The sequence below is a fragment of the Hemitrygon akajei genome, chromosome 5, assembly GCF_048418815.1.
Source record: "Hemitrygon akajei chromosome 5, sHemAka1.3, whole genome shotgun sequence".
In the NCBI taxonomy this organism is placed as follows: Eukaryota; Metazoa; Chordata; class Chondrichthyes; order Myliobatiformes; family Dasyatidae; genus Hemitrygon; species Hemitrygon akajei.
The window spans coordinates 170,916,334-170,940,524 of record NC_133128.1 but is presented as its reverse complement, the minus strand read 5'-3'; the positions used below and the strand labels follow the sequence as shown (position 1 = coordinate 170,940,524).

At 39.1% G+C, this 24,191-nt stretch overlaps 1 protein-coding gene across 5 annotated transcripts in view; it reads right to left on the bottom strand.

The window, feature by feature from the left end:
- wipf1b (WAS/WASL interacting protein family, member 1b) overlaps nt 1-24,191 on the bottom strand; it is a 134,362-nt gene that overhangs the window by 36,743 nt on the left and 73,428 nt on the right. For all 5 annotated transcript variants that reach the window (XM_073047184.1, XM_073047188.1, XM_073047185.1 and 2 more), the window contains exon 2: nt 2,504-2,599. In XM_073047184.1, coding sequence (XP_072903285.1) covers nt 2,504-2,557 — 54 coding nt within the window. In that variant the 5' untranslated portion in view covers nt 2,558-2,599. The remainder of the gene's footprint in view (nt 1-2,503; nt 2,600-24,191) is intronic.

Below are 24,191 nucleotides of genomic sequence, written 5' to 3'. Positions count from 1 at the left end.
GAGGTTACAATGGGACATTGACAGGATGCAAAACTGGGCTGAGAAGTGGCAGATGGAGTTCAACCCAGATAAGGGTGAAGTGGTTCATTTTGGTAGATCAAATACCGGTATGTTGACAGAATATAGTATTAATAGTAAGACTCTTGGCAATGTGGAGGATCAGAGGGATCTTGGGGTCCGAGTCCATAGGACACTCAAAGCTGCTACACAGGTTGACTGTGTGGTTAAGAAGGCTTATGGTGTATTGGCCTTCATCAATCATAGGATTGTATTTAAGAGCCGAGAGGTAATGTTGCAGCTATATAGGACCTTGGTCAGACCCCACTTGGAGTACTGTGCTCAGTTCTGGTCTCCTCACCACAGGAATGCTGTGTAAGCCATAGAAAGGACGCAGAGGAGATTTACAAGGATGTTGCCTGGATTGGGGAGCATGCCTTATGAGAACAGATTGAGTGAACTCGGCCTTTTCTCCTTGGAGTGACGGAGGATGAGAGGTGACCTGATAGAGGTGTATAAGATGATGAGAGGCATTGATAGTGTGGATAGTCAGGGGCTTTTTTCCCAGGGCTGAAATGGTTGCCACAAGAGGACACAGGTTTAAGATGCTGGGGAGTAGGTACAGAGGAGATGTCAGGGGTAAGTTTTTTACTCAGAGAGTGGTGAGTGCACGGAATGGGCTGCCGGCAACGGTGGTGGAGGCGGATACGATAGGGTCTTTTAAGAGACTATTAGATAGGTACATGGAGCTTAGTAAAATAGAGGGCTATGGGTAACCTTAGGTAATTTCTAAGGTAGGGACATGTTCAGCACAACTTTGTGGGCCGAACAGCCTGTATTGTGCTGTAGGTTTTCTATGTTTCAAACCCTACTCCTTCAGTGTCATCAAGAGGACATGGCCACAAGCATCATGAGGAAATGTTGGAAATGGATTAGGCAAGTGATGAGAAGTGAGGCCAACTCCAACACCTAGACAGCACTTCATTGGACCCCTGAAGGGTGGAAGACCAACGACAACTTAGTGCTGTACCTTCGAGGCAGAAATGAGGACCCTGAACCATCTCTGGGGCACAGTAGAGAAGATGGTCAAGATGTAAGACCTTAATAGCTGCCCTAACGGGCAATAGGTAAGGAGTTGCTGTGAGCAGGCATAGTCATGAAGGGTCAGATGGCCTCCTTCTATGACGTAAGCAAGAATGGAAGAGTGCTGTCAGAATCTTAATCTGGACTGCCAACCCCAAAAAGAGCTGTGAAATCTCAGTCACTGTGTAAATTTAAAACACAGAATGTCAATATAATTTCCGGATGTTAATGAATCAAAGGATATGGAAACAGTGCTAGAAAATGGGGCCAAGTTGGAAGATAAGCCATGATCTTAATGAACGAAAGAGCACAGTCAAAGGACGGGTTGGCCTAACTCCTAGCTCCTATTTCTTTTGTTTTCATCAACTAGCACTTTGGCACATCACCAAAACCAGCTTCCCCTCCATGGGTCTGTCTGTGCTTCAAGGCAGCCAGCATAATCAAATACCCCTCCCACTCCAGTCATTCTCTCTCTTCCAACTCCCACTGGGCAGAAGATACAAAAATCTGAAATTGTATACTAACAGGCTCAAGTACAGCTTCTATCCCACTGATGAACAGACCTCATGTATGATAAAATTGACCCTTGACCTAATAATCTACCTTGTCATGGTCTAGAACTCTATTGCCTGCCTGAACTATGCTCCTTATAACTGTAACACAACATTTTACATTATTGGTTTCCCCTTGTACTACCTCTAGTTAGTAAAATAAAGAAACTATCTGTATGAATTGCATAGGCATACGACGTTTTTCGATGCACCTCAGTACATGTGACAATAATAAACCAATTTAATTTGCATTTCCTACTGATCACAATTTCTTGCTCTCCTAAACTGGTGGATCTATATTTCTCCACAAGAATGATAACTTGGAGCAGGGGTTCTCAATCCAAGGTCCACAGGCCCCTTGCTTAATGGTATTGGCCATGGCATAAAACAGTTTGGGAACCCCTGACTTTACTGCTGTAACTTCACTGACAGATGTGGGCAAACAGTGCCAGACTGGGATGTGTACAAGATCATAAAGGAATAAACTTTCAGGACAAATCTGCTAGTCCTGTATTTTAACAAGGGTCTCTGTTCCAAATAACTTTCTGGAGCTACCATTAGAGGTTTTGTGAAGCTCTTCGTGCCATGACTATACAAGAAGATTAACTACAAGGTTTACTGATAGAAGTGAAATCTTTACAGGCCGCTTTCCAAAGGCTTGGGTTATAACGTAACAGAATGTTTATGTAGTAAATATAATAACATTTTAATTGAATTGAATTTATTTCTTACATCACTCACATGAGTAAAAATCTTTACATTATGTCTCTGTCTAAATGTGCAATGTGAAATTTACAGTAATTTGTAATAAATAACAGAACAAGCTTATCATCGTAAACCAAAGTAAACATTCATCTCTGAGTCATTTTTACCTGTGAAAGTGTTGGAGGAGGGGGGGGAGGAGGAGGAGGAGGAGGAGGAGGCATCTTTCAGTATTCAGCAGGTACGTGGGATAACCGTTCAAAATCCTACGGAAAGATTAGAAACAAAATGTTAGAAACATCATTTTAACGTACAAGTCGACTAAAACATTACAAATATTTCTATTTTGCTCTTTCTACAAGTGCAGTCTGATTCACCATGTATTCCCAGAACTTCCTGATTGTATATAAGAATACGAAAGTCAGTGCTTCAACCATTTACGCTCAGTGTACATTGGAATATACAGTCTGATTTAACATATACACATAAACCTGATGCTGAGGATTGGCTGTGTATCATTGAAAATAACACAACTTTAATATCCAATTAGGAATGAAAATTACATTATGAACTATTGTACGTGAATAAAGACTGTCATGTTCCGTCTGTCACTGCTTTAAGGCTATGTATGACTACTTTCTGGTTGCAACATGTTTGAAGAAAATTGTAGACACAATCAATGAACAAACTGCAAGTCTGTAAATTCCATAATTGATTTCATTAGATATTTATAACCTACTGAACATCCACACTTGACACTGATAATGAAGATAGTAAAAAAAAAATCAAGACTCATTAAAAATGACAAAATCACTGAGGACAAAGAGTATTTAAATTAAAACCAGTCTGTGAAGTTTGCAATTAATTATGGCAAGTCTGAGCATGACGGAAAATAAAGTAGCTCATTCAAATGCAGGCACATAAATTTAAAAATATCAAGGCAAAATAATTACTGAAATGGTAGACAACACATAATGGCAGATCAGTCAGAAATTATGCCGGTTAGGTCATGGAGTGGGAGCCCTTCAAGTCACACATTGAAAAAAGTTTCTTTTATGGTCAGATAATAGTGATAGAAAAATACAGCACAGAAACAGGCCACCTAGTCCATGCTGAATCATTTAAAACTGCCTACTCCCACTGACCTGCACCGGGACCACAGCCCTCCATACCCCTATCATTCATGTACCTATCCAAACTGCTCTCAAACTTTGAAATTGAGCTTGCATGCGCTACTTATGATGGCAGCTCACTGCACACTCTCTCAGCTCTCTGACTGAAGACAATTCCCCTCAAGTTCCCTTTAAACTTTTCACCTTTCACTCTTAACCCATGACCTCTGGCTGTAGTCCCACCCAACCTCAGTGGAAAAAGCCTGCCTGCAATTTCCCTATCTATACCATTCAATAATTTTGTACATCTTTATCAAATCTCTTCTCAGTCTTCTATGTTCTAAGAAATAAAGTCCTCACCTATTCAATCTTTTCTTATAAGTCAGGTCCTCTAGTACTCTGTGTACTTCTCCAACCTCATTTACATCTTTCCTGTGGGCTGGTGACCAAAACTGCACACAATACTCCAAATTAGGCCTCACTAATGTCTTAAACAACTTAAACATGACATTCCATCTCCTGTACTCAATATTTTGATTGATGAAGACCAATGTGCCTAACACACTCCTCAGTGCCCTACCATTCACTGTGTCAGACCCACCCTGGCTGGTCCTACCGAAGTGTAAAACCTTGCACGTCTGCATTAAATTCTTCCGCCATTTTTCAGCCCATTTTTTCAGCTGGTCCAGATTCCACTGCAAACCACGATAGCCTTCCTCACTGTCTAATACACCCCATATTTTGGTGTCATCCGCAAATTTACTGGTCCAGTTAACCACATTATCATCCAAATCATTATATACTGTACAGTAGATGACAAACAACAATGGACCCAGTACCAATCCCTGCAGCACTCCACTAGTCACAGGCATCTAGTCGGAGAGGCAACCGTCTGCTACCACTCTCTGGCTTTTCCCACAAAGCCAATGTCTAATCCAATTTACTACCTCATCTTGAAGGCCGAGCAACTGTACATTCTAGATCAACCTCCCACGTGGGACCTTGTCAAATGCCTTGCTGAAGTCTAGGTAGACTACCATGTCCTCATCAACTTACCCGATAACTTCCTCGAAAAACTCTATAAGATTGATTAGACATGACCCACAACACACAAAACCATGCTGACCATCCTTAATCAGTCCATGTCTTCCAAATACTTACATATCTGGTCCCTTAGAATACTTTCTAATAACCTTCTCACTACTGATGTCAGGCTCACTGGCCTACAACTTCCTGGTTTATATTTAGAGCCTTCCTTGGACAGCAGAACAACATTGGCTTTCCTCCAATGCTCTGGTACCTCCCCTGTCGCTAAAGATGTTTTAAATATCTCTGCTTGGGTCCTGACAATTTGCCTCCCACAGGGTCTGAGGGAACACCTTGTCAGGCCCTGGGGACTTATCCATCCTAATTTGCCTCAGGACAGTAAACACCTCCTCCGCTGTAATCTCTATAGGTTCCATGAAGTTGATGCTGCTTTGCCTCACTTCTGTACACTCTGTGTCTGCCTCCCAAGTAAATACAGATGCAAAAACATTAAATAAAATCTCGCCCACCTCTTTTGGCTCCATACATTCTGATCTTTCAGAGGACCAATTTTATCCCTTGCAATCCTCTTACTTCAACATTTCTGTAGAATCCCTGAGGATTCTCCTTCACCTTGTCTGCTGGGGCAATCTCATGCCTTCTTTTAGCCCTACTGATTTCTTTCTTTAGTGTTCACTCGCATTTTTTACACTCCATAAGCGCCTCATTTGTCCCTACCAGCCTGTACCTGCTATGCACTTCCTTTTTATTCTTAACCAGGGCCTCAATATTTCTTGAAAGCCAAGGTTCCCTACACCTGCTGTCTTTATTTTTTTATTGACAGGCACAAGCTTTGCACTCACAAAATTTCACTTTGGAAGGCCTCCCAAGTACACTTTTGCCAGAAAACAACCTACCCCAATCCACACTCGCCAATTCCTTTCTGATACCATCAAAATTGGGCCTCTCTCCAATTTAGAATCTCAGCCGGTGGACCAGACCTATCTTTTTCCATATTTACTTTGGAACTGATGGCACACTGAAATGGAGAGCTTGGGTTCGGATGCTTGGAATGAGGCCACAGATGAATGGAAAAAGATCTTGTTAGAAGAAAGGCCAATACACTATGGGCTGAAAAGTTCCGATAGAATATTTAAATAAATTTGAGTGACGTGGAGCATTGGTGAAAGTGGCACAGAATGATTGGGAGACTCTCAGTAATGGTAGTATGGCTGATTGTAAAGAAGTCTTCAACTTTGCAGGAGGTGACAGACAATTGACTTGCCCATGCCGCAATAATTATGAAGCAAACTGGTGGCAGCAATAGTCTTAACTAAATTTAACATTCCGATTCTGTAGCATTGTAACTCTGCAGGGGAAGACAATAGGTAAAGGCTCATATGTTGATTGTCACTCATTGAAACCTTAATGGTTTCTCTGATCTCATCACCAAACAGATCTCATTCCAACATATTGTGAAATCCTGCCACAACGCAGAGTTTAGGGCATGCTTATTTTGTCATTTAATAATCTATGCATTTGTATATTCAACAAAACTTCCTTCACGACTGTAAACAAAAGAAATACATTTTGGTGTCCCAAGTTTGTGCTCATAATCACTCAGACCGACCACCATATATATATATGAATACTCAAAGGGGTTCTTCCCGTGGGGTTGTGACACAATTGTAAGTACTGCAGAAGTTACCTGCTATACTTAAAATGTTAAAGTAATTATAGCTATAGAAATAGTAGCTAATCATTTATTGCTGCGTTTGTGTTTGAAAAGTATAAAATGGCTCTGCTGAGTGAGAAGAGAAGACACAGATTCTCCAGAAGATTTGCTATGTTAAATATAGACCTTTGCCACTCTTATCTGCAGTCTCTGTGTACTTTACTCACAATTGCAATGACTGTCCCTTAACTTTTTCCTTCATTAGTAGACACAGCTTGGGTCTCCCTCCTGACCTTACCCTTGCAGGCAGAACAAGCATTACACCTGTCCCCTACACCTCCTCCCTCACTTCCATTCAGGGCCCCAAACAGTCCTTCCAGGTGAGACAACACTTCACCTGTGAGTCTGTTGGGGTCATCTACTGTGTCCAGTGCTTCCGGTGTGGTCTCCTGTATAGTGGTGAGACCCAGTGTAGATTGGGAGACCGCTTCACCGAGCACCTACACTCTGTCCACCAGAAAGAGCGGGAACTCCCAGTGGCTATCCATTTTAACTCCACTCCTGACATGTCACGTTGAAGGAGCAACACGTCAAGTTCTGCATGAGTAAACTCCAACCTGGTGGCATGAACATCGATTTCTTGAACTGCCGGTCATGTACCCCACTAGCCCCCTCACCATTCCCTATTCCCATTTCCCTCTCTCACCTTATCCCCATACCTGCCCATCCCCTCCCTCTGTTCTCCTCCTCCTTTTCTTTCTTCCACTGCCTTCTTGTCCTCTCCTATCAGATTCCCCCTTCCCAAACCCCGGATTTCTTGCACCAATCAACTTCCCAGCTCTTTACTTCACCCCTCCTCCCTCTACTTTCACCCATCACCTTGTGTTTCTTCCTCCCCTCCCCCACCTTACTTTGACTCCTTTTCTCTTTTCTCCAGTCCTGCCGAAGGGTCTTGGCCTGAAACATCGACTGTTCTCTTTTCCATAGATGCTGCCTGGCCTGCTGAGCTCCTCCAGCATCTTGTGTGTGTTGCTTGAAATTCCGCCATCCACAGATTTTCTCCTGTTTGTGTTACATCTACAAAGTTGGCCAACACCAGTTCTGAGATTAGCCTGTTTATTCTTCAGTTGATCAGAAAATAAATGTCCCAAACCCATTTAAAATAAAATTCAAAAACTTTGTACAATAATTCCATTTCACAATGAAGATTGCAAAATACACGTTTTCAACCAGCATTCTTCATGCGGGATTGCATAAACTATTTCTTTAAATATTAACATGAACATTGAATAGTTTGGCCTGGTAGATTAATTATTTAATGCAGAAGATAAACCAGCAAGGAAAGGAAAGGAGAGTTGTGACTTACTAAGAGAAAGCTGCTGAAAACTATATTCGGAGTAATCGAGTAAGCTGAAAAAATACGCAGTGTATAGACTCAACGTAAACCACAGTCAGGAACACTTACGGTAATTGAATTCCTTTTGAGCCAATGACTAACAAATAGGAATAAGCAGTTGTACGCATGTTGTCTTTGCCAACTTCTCATTTAGTTAGAAGATTATGATACGTATATAAAGGGCAACTCAGATCAAAGGTGATCCTTGTAAATTGCTAAACGGTTGGGAGTGAGGCAGGAAACGCATGAGAAGGTAAGGAAAAACACTTGGATTGTGACAAATCATGTCTCTTCCTAATGAAAGAAGAGGGAAATACACAAAATTTAGCATTTTCACCAAATTAGCAAGGAAATTTAAGTTATCGGATGGAGCAGGACGTTACATATAATCAAGTGAAGTGATTGAGCACAATAGCAAGCAAATTCAGTATCAAAAGTTCTAAGTTCAAACTAACTTTATTACCAAAGTACATTTACAACCCTGAGGTTCATTTTCTTAAAGGCATACACAAAAATCCATAAAAGAATAAGTAGAACAGAATCAATGAAAGAACACACCAACCTGGGCATTCAACCAGTGTACAATACACTGAGCAAATACAAAAAGAAATAAATAATAATAAATAAAATAAACAATAAACCTCAGGGCTAACAACCCTGATTGGTAAAAATAACTGTTACAACAACAGCAATGAAGAATCCTTCTACAGCCATGCGTGACGGTATTCCCGAGTCTCCACCCGGGACTTTCATGACTAAACCTGAGCTAGTGACATGATGAAGGAACACTGTCAGAGACAGAGGATATTCATTGATTCCCTAAATGCCAGTGGTGTAACAGGCAGTAGGTACGTTAAACAATAAAAATGGAGAACATGAATGAAGAATCCTTGAAAGCGAGTCCATTGGTTCTAGGAACATTTCAATGATGGGACATGTGAAGTTGAGAGAAGTTATCCCCTTTGGTTTAAGAGCCTGATAGTTGAGGGGTAATACTGTTTCTGAATGCGGTGGTGTGAATCCTGAGGCTCCTGTGCCTTCTTACTGATGGCAGAAGCAAGGAGAGAGCAAGCATGTCCTGGCTGGCGGAGGTTCCTGATGATAGATGCTGCTTTCCTGCGACAGCGTTTCATGTAAATGTGTTCAATGGTGGGGAGGGCTTTACCCATGATGGACTGGGCCATACCCACTACTTTTTGTACCGCTTTCCATTCACGGACATCGGCGATTCCACACCAGGCTGTGAAGCAGCCAATCAATATATTCTGCACAACGGATCCTGTCAAAGTTTTAGAAGTCATGCTAAATCTTCGCAAACTTCTAAGAAATTAGAGGTACTATTGAGCTTTCTGCGTAATGAATGCACTTACGTGCTGGGCACAGGACAGATCCTCCAGAATAATTACACTGAAGAATTTTAAGTTGCTGACCCTCTGATTCAAAGACAGATAAATCAAACATCAAAAGATAAATAAATCAAAATATTCCCTAATAATGTGCAAAGGCTGTTTGGACATGTATATTAATAAAATACTAGACACAAAAAGAAATGAAAAGTATTGGCTAACAAAATGCTGGCCTTCCTCTAAAATGGAATGAAACATGGAGAGAAATAGAGAAGTTTGAAACCTAAAATATCTTGAGGAGTTTTTGACAGGGTGGATGTGGGGAGAACATTTCCTCTCTCTTTTCACACATTGACTTTGCGAATTCTCATTCTTAACAAACAGCGGAATTAAGTCTTTGAATATTTTTCTCAAGGCAGAAGAAGATGAATTCTTGTTAAGTGGTTAAGAGGCTAGTGGGTAGACAAGAAAGCAAAGTCCAGGTTATAATCACATTAAATGGTGGAGCAGGCTCAATGAACTAAGTGGCCTACATTATCCATAATTGGTTTGTTCATATGTTTTGTATAGAAGCTCAGTTAAACCCTAACAAGGCCTTTGACAAGGTGCAACCCATGAGGCTGCTGAACAAGATAAACAGCCCATGGCTTTAAAGGAAAGATAGCAGCATGGACAACAGAAAATTGGTTGACTGGCAGAAGGCAATGAGGGGGAATAAAGATGGCCTTTGCTGGTTGGCTGCTGGTTTGCAGGGGCCGGTATTGTGTTTCACGTTATATGTAAATGATCTGGATGATGGAATTGACGGTAGGTGGAGAGGCAGGTAATGTCCATGAAGCAAGGAGCCTGCAGAAGGACTTGGACAGATTTGGAGAATGTGCGAAGAAGTGAGGGAATATTGTATCGGGAAGTGTATGATCATGCACTTTGGTAGAAGGAGTAAAGACAAATTTTTTACAAAAATGGGTAGCAAATTCTGAAATCAGAGGAGCAAAGGGTCTTGGGGTGTCCTCTTGCAGGATTACCAAATAGTTAATTTGCAGGTCAAGTCACTTGCAAGGAAGGCAAATGCAATGTTGGCATCCATTTTGAGAGGACTAGAATATAAAAGTACGAACGTAAAGCTAAAGCTTTGTAAGGCACTGGTCAGACCACACTTGGAGCTTTGTGAGTAGTTTAGGGCACCGTATTTAAGAATGGATGGGCTGATATTGGAGGGGTCCAGAAGAGGTTCAAAATAATGATACCAGAAATGAAAGGGTTAACATACGAGAAGGGTCTGGGCCTGTGCTTGGAGTTCAGAAGGAGGGGTTTGGGGGATCCCACTGAAATCTATCAAACGTTGAAAGGCTTAGATAAAGTGGACGTGGAGAGGATGTTTCTAAAGGCGGGAGAGTCTAGAATCAGAGGACACAGCTTCAGAATAAAAGAAAGCCCCTTTAGAACTGAAATGAGGAGGAATTTATTTAGCTGGAGGGCGGCGAATCTGCTGAATTCATTGACCAGATGGCTGGGAAGGCCACATCATTGGGTATCTTTGCAGTGCAAGTTGATAGATTCTTGATTATTAAGGGTGTCAAAAGTTACAAGGACAATGGGGTTGAGAGAGAAAATAAACCAGTCATGATCAAATGTGGATTCTTGGTAGGCCAAATGGCCTAATTCTGCTCCTATGTCTTTTAATCTTGTAATGGCCTTCAGCAAATAAGATACAGGCTTGTCAAAATGGAACTGACGCCAAAACAATTCACATGCACAGCCGGGACCCAAGAACTTAGCGTTCAGAAAATTCTGCTCTGAGTGAAAGTATTAGGATAATTAAGATTAATTCAAATGGTAAATTTTATTCATTGACAGAATTCAGAGGTAGGTCATTCCATTTCATCAACACAAAGGTTATGAAATAATTGATACTTTAAATAAATGTTGCAGATGCCAAAACAAGTCTGAGATGAAGTTTGGTTCAACAAAGATATAAAAGAATAATGTTCAACAGTGAGGTGAATAGAAAGTGTGTAAATAAATAAGGAGGCACCATGATCCAGCTGGAAGCTCCAATGTGCTCTTTAAAAAAATAATTTTTAACATGTACATATTGTAGATCTGCTTCCTGAGATGCTGTGGTTCTTCTGGTGATGGTACTCCAGTAGAGAGAGCTATTAAGGAACTTCAGCTTTTAGACCCAACAATTTACTTTCTAATCACTTGCTGCTTTTGTTGGCCTTGGTGGTAGAAATCATTAGTTTGAGAGGTCCATTGCAAAAACTGAGCCAAGAAACTGCTATACATTTGAAACCATTTGATGATAAATATGGATGACAGTGTGCCAGGCAACCACATTAGTTTGTCCTCAACGATACTGAGCTTCTGGTTTGTTATTGGACTTTCACTAATCAAAGTAAGAGAAGGACATTCCATCATACTTCTCACATGTGCCTCGTAGATGGTGGAAAGACCTCGAGTTATCAGGGCGCAAGTAATTTGCCACAGGATACCTAGCCTCAAAAGCTACTGTAGCTCTGATATCTGTGTGTCTGGTTCAGATGAGTTTCTTCTGCTCAATGGTGACCCCCTAGGATGCCAACAGTCTGAGGCTCAATGACACAAAGCCATTGAATGCCAAAGGCAGGTAGTTACACATCAATCTGTGCCCGAGTGTTTGTGTTAGTATCACTGCACGCACACGAGGACTCACTGCTGAGATTTCCACATGCAAATGAATATTGCGCATTTAACAAACATCCTCACCACTTGATGGAAGGTCGCTGATAAAGCAGCTGAAAATGATTGAGGTTAGTTCACCACTTCAAAGATTCCTGTCTTCCAGTCTGTAAAATACAAGTCCAGCTACTGAAGTAATGATGTTGACAGATTTCCAGTTTTACCAGGGCACTCTCACCTCATCCCTGTTACTGGGCTTGGGGTACATGTTTTAATCGAGGTTATGAGGTGGTTAGAAGTTCTGCTGGAATAATAGTGAGCAGGTCATTGAACAGATATGAATAAGGTTTAAATGGTTTAAACAAGTGAGCATAGAGTGTTAAAACCAGACGGATAAGAAACAACAATTCAATGTGAAAGGAGACAAAAAGATTTTAGATATCTGCAAAAAAAAAGATCTGATGCAAGAGTGGTGTTACAAAATGTTGATATTCACATTCTTGCCATACCTTGAATATTGCCCAAGTTTGTATTTGCTGAAAGGGCCATTCATTAATTCAAACACTGACATGGACTACTCTTGTTGAAAACTCAGATAACTAAATAGTGGTATTTTTAGTCAAGCATATCATTTATTTGTGGGCTGTCTTCTACTGAGATTGCCACCTAAAGCATCAGCTTTTTTACAATATAAAATGCAGTAAATTGCGACTCCCATCTTTATCGCCTTCTGTATTCTTCAAGACGCCAAGGACAGTCACAACGAGAGATTCACACCAGGCAGTTATTTGTGTACCAGACAAATATTTTCTGCTCCTGGGATTCATATGGGTCTAGGCTCCCTGGTGTGCCACCAATCAAATCCTTAGTTACAGAAAAATAAATAACGTCAGTAAGAAAATGTTTTATCAGCTGCATTATCCAATGGAGAAGAGTTCTGAATATCAACTTTGAACATGGTGTATATTGTACAGAGCCAACAAAACGTACATGATAAAATATTCCATCCAGTTGTCAAAAGTAAAAGCAGGGGAGATAGTGTTATTTACACAAACCATTTAATTCTGAGGCTGACATAAATTTCTAATCAGTTCGGTTAGTTGTAACTTAGATGTAGTTCCATTGCTTCTGATTTCACTCCAAAATGTTTAGTAATTAGATCTAGATAGTATCCAAAATATTTAGATTCTTGACTGGGTAGATGTGGGCGTAATATTTCCCCTGACTAAAGGAACCTAGACCCAGAAACCATATATCCAAGTAGTATGGCACTTAGAGTGCTTTTACTCAGATGAGGGCAAGTCTTTGGAACTCTCTATCTAAAAGCTCTCCGAAATTGTATTTGTTGATTGCCTTCCAAGTTCAATAGATTTCCATATATTCCAAAAATCAAAGGAAATCGATATACTACAGAAAATGTTGAGACAGAAAACCAGCCATGATATTGCTAAATGATAGTGACTTGAGGGGCCAAATGGCCTACTCCTATTTCTTCATATCTTGTGCAATAATGAATAAATGTTGCACCATTGAATAAAACAAAATGTTAACACATGACCTCGTCTGCTCTCAAATGGAGCTAAGGTTCAAGTTTATTTTCAAGATTCGTTTATTTGCTCTGTTGGTTAAAAAAAAATGAAATTGAGTCATTAGAAAGAGGGGACATAGGTTCGGGAAGTGTTGAATCATTGTGTTTAGAGCTAAGGAGCTGCAAGGTTAAAAAGACTGTGATGGGAGTTGTATGCAGACCCCCAAACAGTAGTAAGGACGTTGCCTACAAATTGATAGAAAATGCGAACTAAAAGGGCAATGTTACAGGAGTCATGGGGGGCTTCAATATGCAGGTAGATTGGGAATATCAGGTTGGCGCTGGATTCCAACAAGGGGAATTTATAGAGTGCCTATGCAATGGCTTTTCAGAGCAGCTCGTGGTTGAACCCGCTGGAGAATCAGCTATTCTGGACTGGGTGTTGTGCGATGAACCAGAATTGATTAGAGAGCTTAAGGTAAAAGAACCCTTAGAGGAAAGTGATCATAATATGATCAGATTCACCCTGAAATTTGAGAAGGAGAAGCTAAAGTCACATGTATCCGTGTTACAGTCGAATAAAGGGAACTACAGATTCATGAGAGAGGAGTTGACCAGAATTGATTGGAAAAGAACACTGGCAGGGATGATGGCAGAGCGGTAATGGCTGGAATTTCAGGAAACGATTTGGAATGCACAGGATATATACATCCCAAAGAGGAAATAGTATTCTAAAGGAAAGATGACACAACCATGGCCAACAAGAGAAATCAAAGCCAACATAAAAGCCGAAGAGTAGGCATATAATGGAGCAAAGATCAGCTGGAAGTTAGAAAATTGGGAAGCTTTTAAAAACTAACAGAAGGAAACTAAAAAAGTCATTAAGGTAAAGACGGAATACAAAAGTAAGCTAGCCAGTAATATTAAAGAGGATACCAAAAGTTTCTTCAGATATATGACGTGTAAAAGAAAGGCTGGAAAATGATGCTGGAGAGGTAGGAACGGGGGACAATAAAATAGCAGACGAGCTGAATAAGCATTTTGTATCGATCTTCACTGTGGAAGATTCTGGCAGAATGGTGGAAACTCCAGGTGTCAGGGCATCAAGTTACCATAACTAGTGAGAAGGTTCTTGGGAAACTGAAAGGTCTGAAGGTAGATGAGTCACCTGGACCAGATGGTGTACACCCCAGGGTTCTGAAAGAGGTGGCTGTAAAGATCGTGGAGACATCAGTAGTGAGCTTTCCAAAGTCACTCACTAGATTCTGGAATGGTTCCACAAGACTGGAAAATTGCAAATGACACTCCGCTCTTCAAGAAGGGAGACAGGCAGGAGAAAGGGAACTGTAGGCCTCGGTGGTTGGGAAGATGTTGGGAAACGACTACTATCAATGACGTCTCAGAGTACTTGGAGGCACAAGCTAAAATAGGCCATAGTCAGCATGGTTTCCTAAAGAGAAATTCTTGCCTGACAAATCTGTTGGAATTCTTTGAAGTAGTAAGCAGGATAGACAAAAGAAAATCAATTGATCTTGTGTACTTGGATTTTCAGAAAGTCTTTGACAAGGTGCCACACGAGGCTGCTTAACAAGCTATGAGCCCATGGTTTTGCAGGAAAGATTCTAGCATGGATATAGCAATTGCTGATTGGCAGGAGGCAAAAAGTGGGAATAAAGGGAGCCTTTTCCGGTTGGCTGCCAGTGACATGGCATTCCACTGGGGTGTGCTGGGATCGATTCTTTTTATGTTACATGTCAATGATTTGGAAGATGGAATTAATGGCTTTGTTGCAAAACTTGATGACAATACGAAGAAAGATAGGCAGGTAAGTTTGAGGAAGTAGAGATGCTACAGAAGGACTTAGATTAGAAGAATGGGCATACAAATGGCAGATGGAATGCAGTGTCGGAAAGGGTTTGGTCATGCCCTTTGGTAGAAGCAATAAAAGGGTTGACTATTTTCTAAATGGAGAGAAAATACAGAAACTGAGACGCAAAAGGACTTGGGAGTCCTTGTGCAGGTTAACTTGCAGGTTGATTTTGAGGTTGATAAGGCAAATGCGATGTTAGCATTCATATCAAGAGGACAAGAACATACAAGAAAGGATGTAATGTTAAATCTTTATAATGCAATCGTGAGGCCTCATTTGGAGTACTGTGAGCAGGCTTGGGCCCCTTATCTTAGAATGGATGTGCTAAAACTGGAGAGGGTTCAAAGGGGGTTCATGAAAATGATTCCAGGATTGAATGGCTTGTCATATGAATACTGTTTGATAGCTCTGGGCCTGTATTCACTCAAATTCAGAAGAATGAGAGGTGACCTCATTGAAACCTATTGAATGGTGAAGGGCCTTGGAAGAGTGGATGTGGAGAGGATGTTTCCAACAGTGGGAGAGTCTAAGGCCAGAGGACACAGCCACAAGATAGAGAGGCATCCCTTTGGAATGGAGATGAGGATAAATTTCTTTAGCCAGAGAGTCGTGAATCTGTGGAATTATTTGCCACAGGCAGCTGTGGAGACCAAGTCTTTATGTATATATAAGGCAAAGGTTCTTGATTAGTCAGGGCATGAAGGGATATGGGGAGAAGGCAGGAGATTGGGGCTGAGGAAAATTGGATCAGCCATGACGAAATGCTGGAGCAGATTCGATGGGCCAAATGGCTTAATTCTGCTCCTTTATCTTACAGTGTTATAGTCTTATTTGTCAGGTGTACATTGAAACGTACAGTGCAATGCATCTGCACCAAGACTGAGCAATACAGGAGTTTCTGCCATTGTTCTGAACAATAGTTAATCTTTAAACATAACAGGTAGAATTAGCTAGTCATCATTACACTATAGTTTGCATATGCAAACTGGTTACCAGGTTTCCTGCATCACAAACTGTCTTTACTTGGGTGTAATTTAATTTGCTATTAAGTGTCTGGAACAAACTGATAGGGGTATGGAAGATACTATTTAATTTCAAGTCAATTTCATTCATAATAAATTATATATTTATGGATCCATTCAGTAGTACAGTGGGTTCTAGTTAATTGGGCCCAGTTAAGTCAGGTTAATTGTCATTTAACTACATATAGGTATATAACATATATAATGTATATAGAAACGAGACAACGGTTCTTCAAACCAAGGTCTCTTCATCGTTCTTGATAAGGCCACCCATGGTTGTGTCACCTGCAAATCTGATGACACGGTTTGAGCTGCATCCTGTGACACAGTCATGCGTCAGCAGTGTGAACAGCAGCGGGCTGAGCAGACAGCCTTGGGGAGTGCCAGTGCTCAGCGTAATGGGACAAGAGATGTTGCTGCCCACACGGACTAACTGTGGCCTTACTGTTAAGAAGTCCAGTATTCAAATGCGGAGGAAGATGCTGAGACCCAGCAAGAGCAGTTATCACAGTCTCTAGGGTACAGTGGTGCTGAACACTGAACTGCAGTCTGGCATGAGACTCCATTTTCCAGGTGGGACAGGACAGAGTGGAGGGCAGAGGCTATTGCAACCTCAGTGGATCAACTTGAGCGATAAGTAAACTGGAAAGTGTCCAGCGTAGCTGGGAGAAAGGCTTTAATGCACTCCATGACCAGCTGCTCAAAACATTTCATGATGGTTGATGTTAATGCCACTGGATAATAGTCACTTAGGTAGGTTGCTGTCACGTTTTTGGCACTGGAGTGATGGCTGCCGCCTCGAAAATCAAAGGGACAATGGATTGTTCCAGAAAGATGTTTAATACATCTGTCAGCACCTCCGTCAGCTGGGCTGCGCAGTCTTTCAGAACCCGACCTGGTATATTATCGGTCCCACAGCTTTGTGTGGGTTGACTCTGGCCAGGGTCTTCCTCACCTCAGCTTCAGCCAATGGGGTGTCTGCTCCCCTGGGGGGAGGGGTGCCTTCCATGCCAGCACTTTGTACTGCACATCAATCAGGGTGTAGAAGACATTCGGCCCCTCAGGGAGTGAAGCACAGTTCTCGCTTCCCTGAGAGCTGTTGCATCTCCCGATCTAAAAGCAGCATCACGATCCCTCAGCCTGGCACGGACCTCTGCAATAACCCCTCTGATTTGCCCTCACCCAGATGTGCTTCTGATGGTAACATCCTCAGTACACTGCTGTATGTAGCTGGTCACAGAATCCACATATTCCTCAATGTTAACGTGGTTGCCATAGGTAGCAGCCTCCCTGAACTTTCTCCAGTTCGTTTTATCAAAGCAGAGACTGCACCCTCAGGCCAGGTTTTTACCACCTCTAGAAGTGGTCTGATCAGTGGTTTGGTATACTGGAACTAACATTGCAGATAAGTGATTTGAGGGTCCAACGTGGGGCTGAGGGACTGCTTTATAGGCACCTGGTATGTTTGTATAAATCAGGTCTCGCACGTTTTCACTTCTGGCAGCAAAATCAACATGCTGGTGGAACTTTCGCAGGGTGCCCCAATTTGCCAAAGTTTCACGGAAGTAGAAGGGGGAATAAAAAAGACATACTTTTGTTTAACTGAGTATCAATTTATGTATTTAAATGAAATACAGAATAAATAAGAACACCATCAATAGTACGATAGTACTACAAAACTGTATTAGTTCCTTATAGTTATTGAAGGAATTTCTAACGCTCACTGCTGTGTTCTTTTGATTGACTGTAAATAAACAAAATCAGAGTAGACTCAGTGCAGATAATGCACTTCACGCAATCCTTTTGATGACTGCATCTCCAAATCTTCATTTTCATTGCAACATTCAAGATGATTATTGATACCTTTAAATTCTTTGTAGTTCCTAACTTGTTGAACCAGTGAAATTGTTTCATTTTCACTCTCAGCTGTTTCTGTCATCTCCAAGCCTGAACGCTTGAAACCACAGTGAGCAAAACTGTTCTGAATTGTCTTACTGCTTATTTCTACCAACTATCAGTGACAAAAATCATTGCCTTTTAAATACAAACACACGCAAACGATGCTATTTAAAAGCTGTTTGCTCTGAGCGCGTTGTTGTGTCTAATGGCCACACACGGGCATGTGACCGACTCTAGTTAAAAACAGGCTCCTACTTTCTACTTTGGCAACAGTCTCCTGCCCCAATATTAAGTGGTAAAGTGTCCCAAATAAACAAAAGGAATCCTGGCTATTTTTTTGATTAATATTTGTTCTTTAAGAGTTGGCCCAAATAAGCAGCTGCCCGGATTAACCAAAGGCCCAATTAACCAGAATCCACTGTATAATCAAATTCTTCAGCTGATAAATTTTCTAAAGCCGAGGTCAGGAGTAACATTTTTCATTTTTAGAATCTTTTTATTGGTACATAATCTTCTACAGCTATAAAATGATACAAAACTTCGACAAATTAATGTATACAATTAATAAAGCTGAAGAAAAAAAAGCTGATCATAAAATATAAAAATAAAAAAAAATTATATATAAGGAAAAGAAGGGAAATACCCCCATCTAACTAAGAAAAGAAAACCCCACTGACTACAAAAAAAGGGAAAAAACCCATTAGGAATCAACCCCTGGAGCAATACGTCTTACCATCATCTATATATATATATATATATATATATATATATATAGAAAAAGAGTCATCAACTGACAATTCATATTTATATAGAATAAGATTGGAAGGCAACCATATAAAATAATTCAAATTAAATGATAATATTTGGCAAAAGAGCCCCATCTTCTCTCAAAATCAAATCGAGGATCAAAGTTCTACTTCTAATTTTTTCCAAACTGAGACACTTGAGAAAACTATTCAATTAATGTAGGGGCCGAAGTATCTTTCCATTTTAATAAAATAGCCCTTCTTGCCAATAATGTAACAAATGCAATTACATGTTGATCTGAAGATGAAATACCCTGAATATGATGCGGAACTATTCCAAATAGAACAGTCAATCTATTAGGTGGTAAATTAATTTTCAGAGCTTTAAAATTGTAGAAAATAAAGATTTCCAAAATGATTTTAATAAAGAACATGACCAGAACACATGTGACAAAGTAGCTACTTCAGTTTTACATCTATTGCAGTTGTTGTCTATACTAGGAAATATTTTAGATAGTCTCTCCTTTGTTAAATAATAACGGTGTACAATTTTAAACTGAATTACACAGTGATTGGCACATATAGAAGAAGAATCTACGTTCTTCAAAACTCGCAACCAATCTTCATTAACAAAGGTCATATTAAGTTCTCTCTCCCAATCTTGTTTAATCTTTAGTGAGAGGTTCTCTTTTTGTAACGAAAATAAATTGTAAATTCTACTAAAGGAACCTCTCACTAAAGGATTCAACTTCAAAATGGTATCCAACAAATCAGATTCTTGCAAATATGGAAACTTAGATAAATATTGTTGTAAAAAAAGTCTAACCTGATGACATTGCAGAAAATGTGTATGAGCGAGAGAATATTTGTTAATTAACTCTTCAAAAGTCATCAGTCGACCATCACAAAATAAATCTGTAAAAGGACATATCCCTTTATTTCTCCATAGGAGAAAAATGGGATTGGTTATTGAAGGTTTAAATATAAAGTTTCAATATAAAAAACTAGACAACTTAAGTTGTTTAAAATTTTAAAAATTGCAAAACTGAAACCAAATCTGTAAGGACTGTTTAAATACAGGGTAAAGATTTAAATTTGGAATTTTAGAGAGCTGTAAAGGTAATGGAGCTCCTAATATTGAAGATAAATGAAATTGTTTAACAGCTTTTATTTCCAAATCAACCCATAGTGGTTTTTGGTTCTTGTCGAGTCAATATAGCCAAAAACATAATTGTCTGATATTAACAGCCCAATAATAGTCTTAAATTAGGAAGTGCAAGTCCATCATCTTTTTTAGATTTTTGTAAATGATACTCATTAATTCTTGGTCTCTTATTGTTCCAAATAAAGGAAGAAATAAGACAGTCAGTTTGATCAAAAAAAATTTTAGTTTAAAAAGATAGGTATATTTTGGAAAATATATAAAAATCTAGGTAAAATCATCATTTTCACAGCATGGATATGACCTATTAAAGAGAGAATAAGTGGATTCCATCTAGAAAATAGTTGTTTCATGGAGTTCATTAAAGGAACTATATTAGCTTTATAAAGATCTTTATATGTTTTAGTAATTATAATACCTAAATATTTAAAAGTATTAACAATTCTAAAAGGAATATCATTATATATAAAAACAGGGGCATTTAATGGAAACAATTCACTTTTATTCAAGTTAAGTTTATATCCTGAAAATTTACCAAAATCTTTTAGTGTTTCCAAAAGATTAGGAATTGATTCCTCAGGTTTCAAAATAAAAACCAAAAGATCATCTGCATAAAGAGAAATCTTATGTATGGTCCCATTCATAGAGATACCATGAATATTTTTAGCTTCATGTAGTGTTATGGCCAAAGGCTCCAATACAAGATTAAATAATAAAGGGCTTAATGGACATCCCTGTCTAGTACCACGAGAAAGTGAAAGAAAAGAGGACCTGAAATTATTAGTAATAACCATGGCAATAGGATTCTTATAAATTATTTGAATCCACCTATTGAAATTATTACCAAAACCAAATTTTTCTAATACTTTAAACAAATATGACCACTCAACTCTATCATAATGCCTTTTCTGCATCCTGAGAGATAACACATTGAGGTTGCTTAGATAATGGTGAATATATAATGTTCATCAATCTCCGAACATTAGAGAAAGAGTAACAGCCTTTAATAAAGCCCCTTTTATCCATGAAGATGATTTTAGTTAAAATATTTTCCAAGCAGATAGCCATTATCTTAGAGAGAATTTTTGTATCCACATTTAATAACGAAATAGGTCTATATGATGAACATTCAGTAGGATCTTTATCTTTCTTAAGGATTAAGGAAATAGATGCTTCATAAAAAGGTAAACTACCCTCCTCAAAGGATTCATGAAATATTTCCAAAAGATATGGAGAAAGTAATCTTTCAAACTTTTTGTGAAATCCTACCGAATAACCATCAAGTCCAGGAGCTTTACCTGATTGCATTAATAAAATAGCTTTCTGAATTTCATGCTCAGTAATTGAAGCATCAAGCATCTGTTGATCTTCAACAGAAATTTGAGGAAATTTAATCTTATGTAAAAAAAGCCTTCATTTTGGAGGAATCTGCAGGAAATTGAGATCTATAAAGATCAGAATAAAAATCTTGAAAAATATTATTAATGTCTTCATGGTTACTTGTTATATCTCCATTATTTTGACAAATCTTTAAAATTTGTCTTAGCTCTAGCTGCTCTTAATTGGGAAGATATATTTTTATCCCCAAAAATATAAAATTGACTTTTCAATTTAAGCAAATATTCTTCAATAGGATATGTTAATAATAAATTATACTGTGATTGTAATTCTACTCTTCTTTTAAATGAAAAACATTTGGAGAGATTGCATTGATGTTATCTAATTCTTTAATTTGTTTAGAGATTTTATCTAATTCCATTCTTGTTTGTTTTTTTATTCAGTTTAGCTGTATATGAAATAATCTAACCATGTAAGTAGGCTTTTAATGTATCCCAAATTACTAACTTTGAGATGTTTCCTGTATTATTAAAGAGAAAAAACTCTTTTATCTGAGTTTCAATAAACTCAACAAATTCTGAACTTTGTAACAAGTGCTCTGGAAGACGCCAAAATGGTCTAGTAGAAGCAACATTTTTCAGTTCAAATATTAGGCTTAAAGAAGCATGATCAGAGATAACAATTGCATCATACTCACATTTCTCAACATTAAATAAAAGTCGTGGTTCGACTATAAAATAGTTGATTCTCCAATATTTATTATGAACATGTGAGGAAAAAAAGAGTATTCTCGATCGCTAGGATGCATATGCCTCAACACTTCAATTAAACTATAATCAATTAAAAAGGAATTAATAAGTGATGCAGAATGATCAGGGAGTTGATGTTTGGATGATGACTTATCCATTAAAGCATTTAAACAAGTGTTAAAATCACCACCCATTAATAACATATATTAATTTAAATCAGGTAATAGAGCAAAGACAGCTTTAAAAAATGAGGGATCATCAACATTTGGTCCATAAATATAAATCAAAACCGTTTTCCTATTATAAATTATTCCTTTAACAATCAAAAATCTACCATTAATATCGGCTATAATATCCTCCTGATTAAAAGGGATATTGGAATCAATAAAAATAGAAACACCTATAATTTTACTCTGAGAGTTTGCATGAAACTGAGGATCCTTCCAAGATTTAAAAAATCGATTTTTATCACATAACCTGATATGCGTCTCTTGAGCGAAGATTATATCAGGTTGGAATCGGTTAATAATTTTAAATGTTTTCTTACGCTTAGTAGGATGATTCCAACCACGGACATTCCAACTTAAAATATTTAACTGTTTAGATATCATCGTGAGACTTTGTACCTAAACAGAGTAGTTAGTCGCATATCAGGATAAGGCAGTCAAAAACGGCGGAGATGAACAACAATGATAATAATTTGTGTATGCTCCGAGATTCCATAATGGGGATTAAGAAAAGAAAACCCACCCAAACTACAAAGCCTGGAAATAAGTCGATATCAATCGACGCAAGCCCCAAGAAAAGCAGAGAAAGCAAATATAAACTCCACCTACCTAAATAAAAAAAAACAAAAAAAGTAATCTGTCTCCCTCTACCAAACATAAACCTTGTTAGCCGACATATATCTCAATATAATTAAATTGGAAGGAAGTGGTTTTTTTTTTGTAAAACAGGAGTAACAACAGCAACGTTAACTGATCAAAACATTATTGCTAGACTCACCATTCAGAAATTTAATTCTGCTCTTCATTAATAGTCTAACTTTACTGGCTCAATTGGGTATCTAATCACCACACAAAGGAAGCACAGGAAAGGGTGCAGAACGTTCAACTACGAGGAAGGCCTGGATGGACGGGAGTGTTTTCCTTTGAGCCGAGAGTGCAGAGGGTGAAGCTGACTGAGATACATAAAATAATGAAGGACACAGGGGAGATAGTGATAATGTTTCCCTCTGGAAGAAGTAGCCAACAACATTAAGTATAGGTTTACCCAAGTTATGGGGTCAGTGACTTAGAGGGAATTGGAGAAAGAGTTGTTTCACCAGAAAATGGCTGAAAACTGTAATTTGCTGCTTGAGATGGTGAAAGAGGCAAGTATTCTCATGACTTTTAAATATTATTTGCATGACTTTTAAATATTATTTGAGGAACACTTGAAAAAAAAATCAGTGTAACAGGCTAGGTGATTGGAATAGACAAGGAACTGATGGTTTGCATGAACACAATGGGTCAAAGGACCTGTTTCTAACAATAAATCAAGTAAAAATTGTCACAGATAAGGTGCCATCATTTTCAGACGGGGTAGCTGTTAGGAACACATATACAATCTGGCACATGGCACTGTACAACAGGGGACCAAATAAGACCCAATACCGATCTTTGTTTCAGATTCTATTTTACAAAAGAAAAATTAGCACGTGTAGCACCCACTTAATCTAGATTTGAGACTCACCAAGTCAGCTGCATTCACATTCATATCATTTCAAATCATAAGGTATAGCAGCAGAAGTAGGCTATCTGTCCCATCGAGTCTGCTCTGCCATTCATCATAGCTGATCCAATTTTCCTCTCACCACCAATCTCCTGCCTACCTCCCCATATCCCTTCATTCCCTGAACAATCAAGAATCTATCAACCTCGACCTTAAATATACATAAAGACTTGGCCTCCACAGTCGCCTGAAAGAATTCCACAGATACACCACTCTCTAGCTAAAGAAATTCCTTATCATCTCCATTCTAAACGAACACCAATCTATTATGAGGCTATGTCCTCCTGGCTTTTGACCCTTCCACCAGAGGAAACATCCCCTCCACATCCATTCTGTCAAGGCCTTTCACCATTCAAAGAGGTCATCCCTCATTCTTCTGAATTCTAGTGAAACAGGCCCAGGGCCATCAAACGCTCCTCATATGACAAACCATTCAATCCTGGAATCATTTTTGTGAACCTCTTTTGAACCCTCTCCAGTGTCAGCACATCCTTTCAAAGATGAGGGGCCCAAAACTGCTCACAATACTCCAAGTGAGGCCTTCACCTGTGCATT